Source organism: Dreissena polymorpha, chromosome 6 (genome assembly GCF_020536995.1).
Source record: "Dreissena polymorpha isolate Duluth1 chromosome 6, UMN_Dpol_1.0, whole genome shotgun sequence".
Taxonomy (NCBI): Eukaryota; Metazoa; Mollusca; class Bivalvia; order Myida; family Dreissenidae; genus Dreissena; species Dreissena polymorpha.
In genome coordinates this window covers 61860433-61874688 of record NC_068360.1, presented here as the reverse complement: position 1 = coordinate 61874688, position 14256 = coordinate 61860433, and the positions used below count along the sequence as shown (strand labels likewise).

Sequence of the window (14256 nt, the reverse complement as noted above, 5' to 3'; positions counted from 1 at the left end):
CAGAAAAAACGGCGTCAAAAACAAAACAAGCCGACAATATAAGCGGCGATTTCATGACGACTAAATAATAATTGGCGAAAAATAACAAAGATCTAACAGTTACCGATAATTGGTAAAGCACGGGGAGATTAAAAACTTTTTTTCCGAAATATACCACTGATGTCGGACACTGAGAAAAACGCTCTAGGCCACAATGTCGCAAAAGTTATTGACGCGTGTATGACAATACACAGGGTCGAGTGTGTACACAGGTAATCTCGTTATCGATTTTTCCTGCTTGATGGCCCGATTTGCAGGTATTTCGCATTCGCCGGACAACATTTAGAGGCATTTGTTTTTCGATGTAGGCGGATAAAATAATCGCCATTTTTAGCCAGTGGGATAAAATAATCGCCATTGGCGATAATGTCTGGCAGCAGCGTGAGCACTGATTAGTAGCTACTTTCAACACTTTATCTGTGTTGACTTCTTCTAAACAAAAAAATGGCTTAAGAATGTTTATAAAGAAATGCCCACATCCGACTAAATACAAAACAAAGGCACATACAAACATCTTGAATAATATCTTTATTTTTCGCTCCACCATGAATTTACTCTCAAACATCAACACATTTAAATACTTCCATAAGAATGGTAAAAAGTGTTCCATGAAATGAAAGAATACACACAACACAATTTGTCTCTTGAAAGATAAAGACCTATTAGCATACATTCATTTATGGCTGAAAAGATCTGTAGGCCTTCAATCCACAAATGTAAAAATGGAACAGCTAAGCTAGTGTATTAGGAAATGAATGTTAAAAGTAACAGTAGCTAAATATACATTAATATGAAACAAATTATACAACTTTGACAGATAATTTAGGAAATGAGCTGCTCATTGGTTACAAATCATGTGTCCTTAGTTTGGTAGATCACAAGTAAACATAGATCTAAAGTATGTTTAAATGAAACAATTACTTTAGTTTTTATCTGTTTCAACAAGATAATGAAAATAAGTAAAATTACTAAAATAATCATGATTATTAATTTTGTGATTTCATTTATTTACAATTACACACATAAAGACACTAAGTACTATATCTATGTCAAGAAAACACAACACTTTTACATAATTGACTACATATAATAATAACGATAACTGTTTGAAAACTTTGACACATCATGATTGACAAATAATGGAATGTACACACACAAAAACAAGTTCCATAACATAAAACGTAACTTAAGTACATGTATGTACATGTCATATTATAATAATAACAAAGATTAAGCAGTTTTTTAGATACTAGTATAGGAAGTCAACTGCTATTAGTAATATGTTTGATAATACTTCATCATCACACAGTGATATTTTTACAAATTTTCTCATCTGAATCCTGGGACTTAATAACTTGCAAATCTATGAGTCCCCAAATTGAAAGAATGAGTCTTAATATAAAACTTTTTTTTTAAGAAATATTTTTAAGAAATATTTAAGAAGCATTTTGGGACTCACATATTCCGAAACTTTGCATCCCCAGAGTTTTTGTGAGTCCAGGATGCAGGACTCGCAGGTTAAAAAATCACTGATCACATAAATAAAAATAAAAGCATTAAAAATAATTGAAATATGAAAACACTAATAACTTACACTTAATCTAATTTTGTAATACTTTACTTAGTAATTGCAATCTAAGGGAGACAACTAGCCCAGTAGTACCATTTTCAATGCAAGTGTGACAAGTACCATGAAAAGAACATAATGTCAAATTTCAATTTTTTTTCATTTTTATGATATTATTTATCTCCATGGATTTTTTTTCTCCATCTTTATGGGAAAAAAAAACAATGAAAAAAGCTTCAAAATAATTAAAATATTTTATTTTATATTTTACAAATAAAAAATAGATAGATATTGATGTTTTTACACATGCCAGAACTTATACAAAAATGCACTGGTAATTTTTTTAATTTACTATTAAAAAGAAAGGATTTGTTTTGTTTTTCTTCATAGAAATAAGTAACAACAAATCTTTTAAATAAATATATAAGTAAACAATCACAAGATAGAACTGCATGTCGCACAATTTCAACTGTCATAACACACAATTTTAATAAATTCCTAAGTCTATTGGTTCTACAACTAATATTCTCTGTCTGTTATTCCTTAAAGTGGCCAAGCCAAAATAAGATTGATATTTTCTTGTATTCTGTTGCACATGAGTCTTCACTGCGTCTTTCAATATCAATCCTGAACAATCCATTTCATTTGGTAAACTTTGCATGTATAACTGGATGATGTCAAATCGTGTTGGGACTTGGCCACACTTTCTAAATTGTTGTTCAGATGATGATGGAAATTTCATCTGACTTCAATGCATAAAAACTCAGAATGTTGTGTCCAGAATTTTCAATTAGAAACCTTTCAGCTAGGCTTACTACATTCAATGCATATTGCACATTTTGTCTTATATAAATGATGTAATCCATGATAACTAAACTTAAAAACAGCTTCTTTACTATTATAAAATCATCATTATTTATTTTTTTAAACACCTTTTCATATTTTGATTTACCAAATTTCACAGGTCTTTTTTCAATCACATTTGCAAACTGTCTTCCTCATAGCTAGTGATTTTCTTTCCTTAACATGTACCCAAATTAAAAATTGTGTCTATATGTGGAACTAAGTTGCCTTGGTCTTTTTTACTCGTTTAGAAGTTTCTTTTTCTTTTCTTTGTTGCTTCAACTTTTTCTTTTCTTCTTTTGCTTTTTCTTTGTCTCTAAGGCTTTTCACAAGTTTGTATGTGAAAAATACTGAAAATAAATAGTGGACAATTGTATATTATTATGAATTAAAAAAGGGAAACTACCGATATTTATATAAATATTGATTTTTTGACTTTTTTTTCTAATTATATAAATAATGAATCCCATTTGGTATTAAATGATCAAATGAACACAAGAAATTAAATGTTGTTTTTTTCACAAAAGAAATAGACTCTATACAATTTACAAATCATAATAAACATTTTTTTTTCTTGTTTTTGTTTCCGTTTCAGATTATACAATTACACATAAATCCTCGATTTCAATTACTGTCCTTTATTTCTATACAAAATTTAGTACAAATCAAGCACACAAAACGCCCTCAAGTTATGCAATAATAAATACAGCAACGTGTCAAGCAACTCAATACAGTGCCAACGTTGCAAATTGTACAACATTCTGGTGAACTTACTGACTAGGAATCCTATAATTATCCCCGGTATAATAAACACCGAGTTGTCGATGCTTTCCTTAATTGGTCCCGATCCGATCTCCACCATGTTGATGCTTTCTGTCGAACAATCTGCTTGAAAATAAACGAAATCACTTTCCTTTCACCGACTGATCTAAGCGGAAGTCGACATAAATTGCATTATTGGAAAATATGAATTAACTCGAAGATATACAATTGACAAAAAGAAACTGAAAGAAAGCAAATGGCTGCACATCGCTCAGACACTATAGAGAGACACAATGTGTTTTAAGTAAGAATAAAAACTAGGTCGCTTCAATTTCACGGGAAATATAGCTTTTGATAGAATAATAACACAGATTTAAAAAAGTTGAGCCAGAATTTAAAGGGTTTATATGTAAACCATTTGTACCAGCGAAGTTCCTTCTGTTTGGTGTGATAATATTTTGATTTACGATTCTTTTTTGACAGAAGATCTACCGGTATTTATGTTTATGCGTGCACAGTCATAGTCGTATTGAATGTAGATATATTAAGCAGATATTTTTTAATAAAAACTACAAATGAAGAGCGAAACAGATATTTTTAAGGATTTCAATACTATTTTGTTTTATTTTGCTTTGGAAGATGTAAATCCAACATAGTTTCATATTTAGGGGCACAAATAGCAACAAAACAGCAAAAAATAATTAAACACATATTAAATGCAAGTGCCCACGACAGCACGCAAAACACGTAGTAATTCTCGCCGTCAATGTGGTCTAAGTCTCAGCAGGTTTATTACAAAACGATGAAGCAGTAACCTGTTGTTCTCTTAAAAAAACAATTCTGTAATTTATTCTTAAGATTAAGAAATCTTTGCAGATATTTTTTCCGTTTATTTATTTGTTTGAGTAAACAATGATCTATTATTTATATTAATATGCACCATTATTAAGTTTAATTGGGCCTTTGTCGATACAAAAACAGCCTGTGGACAACAATCTGTGACAAACATAAACCCTCCTGATAGACCATGTAAATAATATTGCAATTCCCCCAATGCTACAAAATACATTATTTAAAATCAACAATTTCTAAGAGAATTATGAATGAATAGTTGAAAAAAGAAGAAACAAAACACCCGCAGAAAAATGATTTGCGACATAAATTTACGTTTCATTGATTTAGCTGAAACAAAGAAATTTATTGACCAAACAAAGCACATTGTCTAAACCGAGAAGTGAATCTACACAGATATTGAATATGGCATATGCACGAAAGCTCAAAAACTTCCGAAAAAAATAAATAATTAAAGATAAAAATTTTAGCCGCGTTCTGAGAAAACTGGGCATAATCCATGTGCGTAAAGTGTCATCCCATATTAGCCTGTGCAATCCGCACAGGCTAATCAGGGACGACACTTTCCGCCTAAACTTGATTTTCGGCAAGGAGGGACTTCATTGAAACTAAAAATACCATAAAAGCGAAAAGTGTCGTCCCTGATTAGCCTGTGCGGACTGCACAGGCTAATCTGGGACCACACTTTACGCACATGCATTAAGCCCAATTTTCTCAGAACAACACACAAATGATACCACAATGCAAATGCATGCAATCCAAAATTACGAAATATTTAAACATCAAGTGAACCACTGAACGTGTTAACTTTGCATTGTGAACGTTATTGTTTCTAAAGAACCATATCGACGCTCAATACCTTAATAAACGATTTTTTAACGCGGAATACTGCACATGTCGCGGCATTGCGTATTTTTTTTTTAAAGATTTTTAATGTAAATAGTACAACATTTATTTAATCATTTCTCTGAAATAGACTTAGGATTCTTTAATGAAACATTTATGCAGAAAATGATATTTTTGGAGAATGAAATTAATTTAGAAGTGTTGAATTAACGGATTTATGTATAGAAACTAAACTATTTAAAACCAAATGAAAAAGAGTGCAACTACCAGTATTTAAAACCACGCTCTTTGGTGAAAAGTTAAACGACTTAATCACTTGGCTACAACTCTCTTTTTTAATTAAGATGGGTTTATTGGGTAACTGTAGTCTTGGTTTTCATTTTGAATTTAAACTGAATATGATACACGAAAATCTAGTTGTAAAGAACATTGTCTAGATGAAATAACTAAAAGTTAAAATTTATTTTTACTCGTAATGGCGGCGGATAAAAAATTACGGACCAAACCGTGTGTGTTGCAGGATACTTGGCAAAAAATTAAAAAAAGGAACAACATAAAAATATGCAGGGATTCGGGCAAGCCGGCATTGCATAGAAGTCAATAAAATGTTAGGAAGGTTGTGGCATTTTAAGCAAGGTAGGAAAGTACTAAAATAATGTTTTGTACGCCTAACCAAAACAGTCGAAGCAACCGAGGCGTTACATTTCAATTTAAAAAGCACCTGAATCATCACGTGTCATACCCGATATTGACGTAAAGGCGATTGTGTATATCATTCTCAATGTATACACTATCAATTGACTTAGTGAGTCATTGGATATGATGCCATGTCGTAAGGCGCGTTAGACACTGTTTATTACAGTTCATACGGTGCATTACTTTTTTATAATATTTTGCATTGTTACCACGGGATATTGAAATTTTAAAAATAATTAACTTATATCTTGATAATGTAACACTGATCGCTGTATCGACTGTAGATCCTGTTTCAGATGTCTGCAACAAATTTCATTTGAATCGGGTCGTTTTTTTCGGATCTTTTACAAATAATTCCAATAATATAACTATTTAAAACAACATATACGAAGTATTGATTATCAAGTTTAGTCACTCTGGACGTCTGTCCGTCTGTGCGTAAACCTTTCCGAAGTAGTGCTCAGACACTTTCAATTTGCAATATTCATGCTTGGATTGCAACATTTCTTTTGTATACAGTTAAGCTTTCTAAAATGACAAACTGTATGCCCACCCGTTGAACTTAAATATACAGGCACACGTATTATTAATACAGACTTCATGTGCATTCTTTCCTGAAACCAACAGGTTCAGAGGTAATCTATTTAGTAAGCAAATGGTAGAGAAAAAAGAAAGAAAATTGCTTTTTAATAGATTCTCATCAAAATCTAAATAAATGATAAATCTTAGTCAAACCTGGACACGCATTTGAGGGTCAAAAGGTTGTGCAGTCACATCCGATTTCAACGTCAATATGCATATTTATTTCATTCAGTTATGTCGTCACTCGATAATTGTATACCTCACGCTTGTGGCATCACATTTCACACGCCGGGTATGCGAATACTTCGTTGACGGATGGCACTTCACTAACAGAGAACAACAAAAGCCACGCGCGAGAGGTGAGTTCTTCAGCTTTTTTGTATTTATGTTCTGTTTATTTGGTTTTTAGACACATAACATTGTTTGGGTGATTAATGGTATAGCACTTCGTATTGCGAAGAAAGAAATTCGTGGAAAAACGGTGAATTATTTAAAAAAAAAACGATAAAATTCCATCGATAATCAGCATGAATTGAATGATCAGTACATATTTCAACAAAATAAACATACTTGGAAATAAATCAAGAACGTGCTTACCATTCGAAATAAAAGATCAATATATCCAGTAATGTTACAACATGTTACATTTTAGTTTACTAATGTATTTGAGAAAATTCAAATGTTTTAAGAGTCGCATGCACATTTTTCATCTGCACTTCGTTTACCGATCATCTAAAAAACAATGGCACTTCGTTTCCCGACATCTAGACACTTTTTTCCAGATATAACACACTCGTTTTTTGTGAATCAAATATGCAGAATTCGCTGTGGAATACTGTTAAAACACTTCTAAACCCTTCTAAAATACTTGGTAAAATACACAACAATTCCTTGTGTGAGTTTTTTTTATACAGATGATGAACCCATAATATCTACTTCATCGGGAAGCTCATCATCTTCACACTCAAATGGAAGATATCTGCACGATGCCAACTTGTCTTTAACAGAAGTGTTGAGCTTTTGCGTTTTGGAGTTGTGCGGGTGATGAAGGTTTGCGAACCCCTTACTTCAATAGTTTTCCCCTCATTCTCCAATCTTATGGGAATTATCCCTTCGTGGGACTTCGACTGGTACTTAAGCAATCCAGTTTCGCCTTGAAGAATAAGCTCTCTGTATTTTAAAGTCTGGCACTTGTGGCCTTTTACACAATGCTCCACAATTTCCGAATATTCATCTGTTTTGTATGTAGGTGATGTACAATAGAAGCACCTATACTTCGAAAGAGTCTTCTTATCCATGGGTTCAGATCCTGTGAAAAGACAAAACAAGAATACATTTGAAAGAACAGACGTGACGAATACTCCCACATGCCGCATTGACACAGAATATTTTACGTGTTGTCTTCACACAAAAACAGCGGACACCATGATCAATGTTTAAAACGCACTAAGTGACCCGTGACTTAGTTTTGACCCCGCATGGCCCATGTTTGAACTTTGCCTATACATCATCAAAATACAACTTCTGACCAAGTTTGGTGAATATCTGATGAATACTACTTGAATTAGAGAGCGGACATCATGCTGAATGTTAAAAAACGCACCAAGTGACCCCGTGACCTAGTTTTTGGCCCGGCATGGCCCATGTTCAAACTTGGCCTAGACATCATCTTAATTCAACTTCTGACCAAGTTTGGCAAATATTGGATGAACACTACTTGAATTAGAGAGCGGATACCATGCTGAATGTTTAAACCGCACTAAGTGACCCCGTGACCTAGTTTTTGACCCGTCATGACCAATATTCAAACTTGACATAGACATCATCTAGATACCACTTCTGGCCAAGTTTGGTGAAGATCGGATGAAAACCGAGAAAGCGGACACTTATACGGACCGACCGACCGACAGACAGACGAGTTCTATCCTATATAGCACCCTAAACTTCGTTTGTGGGGGTATACTAAGTACTGACTCCATAATATGACATTTAAACATTTTATGTACGCTATCCTTTTTTCCAGAATCAGTTGTTTTTACGATTTAATTTTACCCGTATTTCTTTAAACTCGACCAATACAGTGATTTAGGGTCAGGTGAATCGCACTTCGAGCAAACGTAAGCGTTGCGTAAAGGGAAGTGCTCCCTATAAGCAGGGCTCAAAATTAAGGGAGTTTTACCATTCTCTTTTTAATTTTGTTGCTACGCATAAGTATCGTCTTGATGATGCGATTCAAATAAGCACAACCGACATAGGATTTTATGAAGAACAAATGTGTATTTGCCTCATAAAGACCCCTCCACTACCGATATCTAGAGCCCTGCTATAAGTAAAATTAAACACGATTGTGTTGATCCGCATTATCCGTTGTATTTTCATTTCTCTGAATCTCAAGTTACCAATAAAAAACAAGTTTATTATGTACACATTTATTTAATAATAAATATCTTATTTGAAAATTGCAATTATAATAAACATAGTATAAATTAATAGTAATGTGATTTTTGAAAATATATTTTCAAAATGTTTCGTATGAATAGCCATAATATAAATAAATGCATTTAAGGTAGAAGATAAAACTCAGTTATTAGAGTGCCTGCTTTGTTGAAAGTCTCCGTAATCTGAAGTGCCCTTTATCGGTAAATAAAGTGCCTGCAACTTTATGTATGCCACCTATTACAACATGCACTATCTTTGTTTATATTTCATTGAATACTATCAAAATTTCAGTATTTGAAGCACAGTGATTACTCTACATGCTGGAATAGCAAACAAATTCTTGCAATAATTCTAAGTAGTTTTATTTTGTTAAAATGTTTACTGTTCATCCAGTTTATGCTGTTTTCCGATCGAATTTTCTATTTTTTGGGCAAAACTGTACCATTCTTCCGTGAAATTGTGTATTCCCAATACAAAAGGATACACCATTTATCAACTTGACCATGTGTCTTGTCTTAAAAACTAATCTTTAGGATATAACTTTAAATAAAACAGAGGAACTTACCTCTCGCGCGTGGCGTTTGTTGTTCTCTGTTAGTGAAGTGCCATCCGTCAACGAAGTATTCGCATACCCGGCGTGTTTCACGAGTCACGGTGTCTTTAACACGACTCGTGAAATTTGATTCCAAATATGTGGGTGTGAAATTATCATGTTTTTGCGTAAAAAGGAATGTTTTTCGGTTACCCGTTCCTTAAGAGCTAGCTCTTAAATTCTTTTGAACAATAAAAAATTGATCTTAATGTTGGTTCTACTTTTTGTCATGATTTAAAAAAATCGAGAACGTAAGGACTTGAAACTACTTTTTATAAAGTAGATCTAATAGAGCCCTACCCAAAATAGCAGTTTATATGGCCTTGTAATGAGTAAGGTTACATGGTTTGAGGCATCTTTAACCAATTTTTACACTGCTAGTATAAGTGGACCTGATGCGTCATGAAATCCGATGCGACTTTCTACCCTGTTTACGACAGAGTTTATACGGTTCATAATTTTGTTCTATATTTTATCTTATTTTATTACCTACAATATATTCTGCATTTGTTTATTTTTAGTATATGAAGTTTCACCATGACATTTATTTTGAACGACTGTATTTCACAGTTAACGGATGATGGTGGTATTTTGAGAAAACTGAATGACTATTGTAAAATTATTATTAAACAAATAATATCACTTTCTTAACACGCAGATTGTCACTAAAAGGGTCTTAACCACATTTTTAAAGATTTAAATTGTTACGACAATTTTGACATTAAAATGACTTGTTCTCAGGTTGATGAAAAAAACATTAATAAAATAACCTTCTACTATTCTACTGTATTGTAAGAGTAACTTATCACACATGTTGGACGTGTTTTTGTAAGTAATTTTACTTACAAAAACTAACACATATTTATTATATGATAATAGCTATTGTTAAAATATGCATACTTCCTTTTGTAAATATGATGTTACTTGAAAAACAATGATAAAACTCTAATAAGTAACAACAATAATAATAATAATAATAATAATAATAATAATAATAATAATAATAATAATGGTAATAATAATAACAATAATAAAACTAATAATAATAATAATAATAATAGTAATAATAGCAAATAAAACATATCCCAATTGATCATTATTATTGCATATTGCATAAGTACTGGAAAAAACTTAACATACTTTTATACGCATACAAATATTAACAGTAAATAATGCCATAAATGAGTTTACTTATACTATCCGCAGTGTAGCGGACCCATTATTTTCCCATACATATACGTTTAGTAATAAACCGAAGTACATGTTCGAAGAATACGGTAGTTTAACTGATGCTGACTGGTTCGATAGTGATTGTGAGTCTGCCCGTCGTTTATATATTGATGCCTGAAAGTGTTTTAATTTGAATAAATCAGATGCTAGTTGATCAAGGCTTTTTCATGATAAGAAACTACATAAAGATTTAATACGGAAAAAGAAGGGATGTGCATATCATACAAAAAGTTCTGATATGGAAGACTTAAAGAAAAAAAAACTCGCGATTTAAAAAAAAAATTCAAATCCAAGAATAAACTAACCAGTCATAAAATTTCATTTGACGATTTTAAATTATTTTTTGAAAACCTTAGCAACAGTACTTTTAATTGCAATAATACTGAGGCAGAGCAATTTTGTTCCAGCTATAATTTTAGTGATGAAAATGTTGTGTTCCCAGAGTTGGACCAGCCTATTAGTGTTGATGAAGTTATATGTGCAATTAAAAAACTTATGAGAAATAAGTCAGCGGGTGTTGACTTTATATTAAACACATATTTAATAGAATGTAGCGATCTATTGTGTAACCATTTATGTGATATTTTTAATTGTATACTACAATCGGAGTTTTTCCCTGAAAAATGGACACATGGAATTATAATCCCATTACACAAAAAGGGCTCTGTAAACGAAATTAATAATTACAGAGGAATTACACTAGTAAGCTGTTTCTCAAAACTATTTACTACAATAATTAATAAGAGCATCGAATGTTTTTGTGAGAATAATAATAGTATTTCGGATGCACAATTCGGATTTCGTAAGGGTTATTCAACAATCGATGCTATATACATATTAATGTCTATTGTACAAAAATATATTAATGACAATAAAAGGCTCCATGTAATATATGTAGACATGATGAAATGTTTTGATAGTATATATAGAAATGCATTGTGGTTAAAATTGTATAAAACTGGCATCCGATGTAAAATATTGCAATATGTATGCACATGTTAAATCGTGTGTTAAGTCATGTTCTACTTATTCTGACTACTTCCGCTACTCGGTTGGTCTACGCCAAGGGGAGGTCATGTCCCCTTTGCTCTTTTCTCTGTTTGTAGAGGACCTAGAGATGTTTATACAACATAATATAGAGCCTGGTTTAACTATTGACGATGTTTTACTTATATTACTCCTTTTCGCCGATGATATGGCCATATTGGGTAAAAATCCTGAAGAAGCCCAAACCCATTTGGATAATCTGCTTGTGTATTGTAATACTTGGGGCCTTAAAGTAAACACTTCAAAAACTAAAATTATGGTTTTCCGTAAAAGGTGCCGTTGACGCCAAAATGAGGCATGGACATACGATGGCCAAAACATCGAAACAGTTGATAACTTTAATTATTTAGGTATTGTTATAAATTATACAGGTAGTTTCAAATTGAACCAAGAACATTTAGTAGGTAAAGCCCTTATGGCTATGGATACTTTGCTATACAAGTGTAAATGTATGATCTTAAACCTAAAATACTTTGCCAGTTATTTAATGCATTTGTTGGTTCTATTCTTAACTATGCCTCCGAAATATGGGGTTTTACAAAGTCTTAAGAAATAGAACGTTTCCATTTAAAGTTCTGTAAACGAATGCTACAAGTAAGACTCAACAGTTGTAACGCATTTGTTTATGGAGAGTTGGGTCGATACCCAATTTACATTAATCATTTTATAAGAATGTTAAAATATTCGTTTAAAATAAGGCTGAGTGATAATATTATTCTCCGTACTGTGTATGATATGAATGTAAAAGAGTGTCATAAAGGACACATCAATTGGGTCTCACATATTAAACAGTTGTTAAACGATCATGGTTATGGATATGTTTTAATAACCATAGCTCTGTATGTATAACTTCTTTTATATGCCAGTTTAGAAATAGATACATTTGAACAAGAATGGTATGGTACATTAAGTAACAGTCCTGTATTAGACATTTATAGAGTTTTTAAACCTACAATAGTATACGAACCTATTTGGATTTGTTACCAAGGAGTTTGCGTATTCAATTTGTTAAGTTAAGAATTTCGGTTCATCCACTGACAATTCAAACTCGGAGGTATGGCCGTAATGATATTCCTCGCAACGAAAGATACTGTGTATGTTGCAATAGTAGAGATCTTGAAGATGAGTTTCACTTCGTTTGTATTTGTTCATGTTATAGTGTTTTACGACAAAAATACCTTAAAAGCTATGCATATATTAATCCATCTGTGTTTAAGTATCACCAATTACTGACTTCATCCGATAAAAACGAACGTGTCAAGTTGTGTAAATATATATAAGAAACATTTGTAATTCGCAATTCATTTATCAATAATACTATATAAGCGGTATCACCTATAAATCTTTCTGTCATAATGTTTAGAAAATTTACTCTATGCATTTTCTTCATTTGTATTTATTTTATGTTTTGTGTATTTTTTTCCATTTGTTTGAACTTAAATATAATGAAAACGTGACATATTTACTTTTATACTGTATGTATTAAGACGATGTTCTTATGTATAAGTCTGAATAAAATGTCTGTTCTGTTCCGTTAATAAACATAAATATATAGCAATTATCACAGGTATTTTACATATCGTTAGTAACACATTGACGTCGCGAGAAGGCCGTTATTCCACCACCATCATAAGCAACACCATCACCGCCACCTAAAACATAATCACAACCACCACCAACAACACCTCGACCAGCATCCCACCGCGACGAACATCACCCCATATTACCACCAACAGCCCCATCACCATCACAACAACAATCACCCCTTCACCACAACAATCACCACTATTACCATCACCCACATCACCAATACCATCACCAAAACCACCATAACCACCATCACCACCATCATCCACGGTACTACAACCATCACCATCATCACCACCACCACCACTACAACAACAATCACCCCTTTACCATAACAGTCACCACTATAACCTTCACCCACATCACCACAACCATCACCACCACCGCCATCATCCACATCATACAAAATAAAATTGACTTGACCTTAATACCAGTCACAACCATCACCGCCACCTTCACCATCGACAATCACAATTAACCACAATACCACCATCGCTACCACCATTTACACCAACACCAACACATTTTATCATCGTCAACAATAAAACCACCACCACGATCAAGTTTTAAACACTATTGAAGGTAATATAGTACTGGCTATACATGTATATTTTAAATATAAAATTCATGCCAGAATAGTCTGTTTTTTATTTTCATTAAATACAATCTTACATAGATACACTAATTTGAATTGATATTTAAGTACTTCGTCATATAATGGTTTGCTTCACACACGTCATTGCAATAAAAATAGCTTTACACTACAGATTATATTGATATTGAGTAATATTATTCGAATCATGTTCACTGACCGAGTAAACCTATTCAATTGTATGTGAGGAAAAAAATGTATTTTGCAATTTTAAATTAAATCTTTTATTGATCGTTTATAAAAAACGAGGCATATTTGTTTAGAAACAAATCCATAAATACTTAGGGAACGTCTTAATTATTTGAATAAAATTCTATATAAACCGATGCTATGTCCAATTATATTGTTTTCAACATATAACTGCGACGAGTGCGAGTACTTTGCATTTTGTAACCAGAAATTATAGAAAAAATCGGGATGTCTAAAAATTAAAACTTTAGATCGAACAAATTCACATTTAGTTAGTATATACATCTTTGAACAAACTAAATACCTAACAAACAAATTTAAATTTCACCTAAG

General features: G+C 32.3%; 1 protein-coding gene and 1 long non-coding RNA gene across 2 annotated transcripts; both read right to left on the bottom strand.

Moving 5' to 3' along the window:
• Nucleotides 1-548: 548 nt before the first annotated feature.
• LOC127834705 (uncharacterized) lies at nucleotides 549-3394 on the bottom strand. The gene is made up of 2 exons (XR_008028070.1): nucleotides 3224-3394; nucleotides 549-2799 (listed from the first exon to the last, which is right to left on the bottom strand). It is a non-coding gene; the product is annotated as an uncharacterized LOC127834705 (long non-coding RNA).
• A 9753-nt stretch (nucleotides 3395-13147) lies between these two features.
• Nucleotides 13148-13575, bottom strand: LOC127835724 (loricrin-like). The gene is made up of 2 exons (XM_052362160.1): nucleotides 13514-13575; nucleotides 13148-13388 (listed from the first exon to the last, which is right to left on the bottom strand). The coding sequence occupies exons 1-2, from the start codon at nucleotides 13573-13575 to the stop codon at nucleotides 13148-13150; spliced, it is 303 nt and encodes a 100-aa protein (XP_052218120.1).
• Nucleotides 13576-14256: the final 681 nt, after the last annotated feature.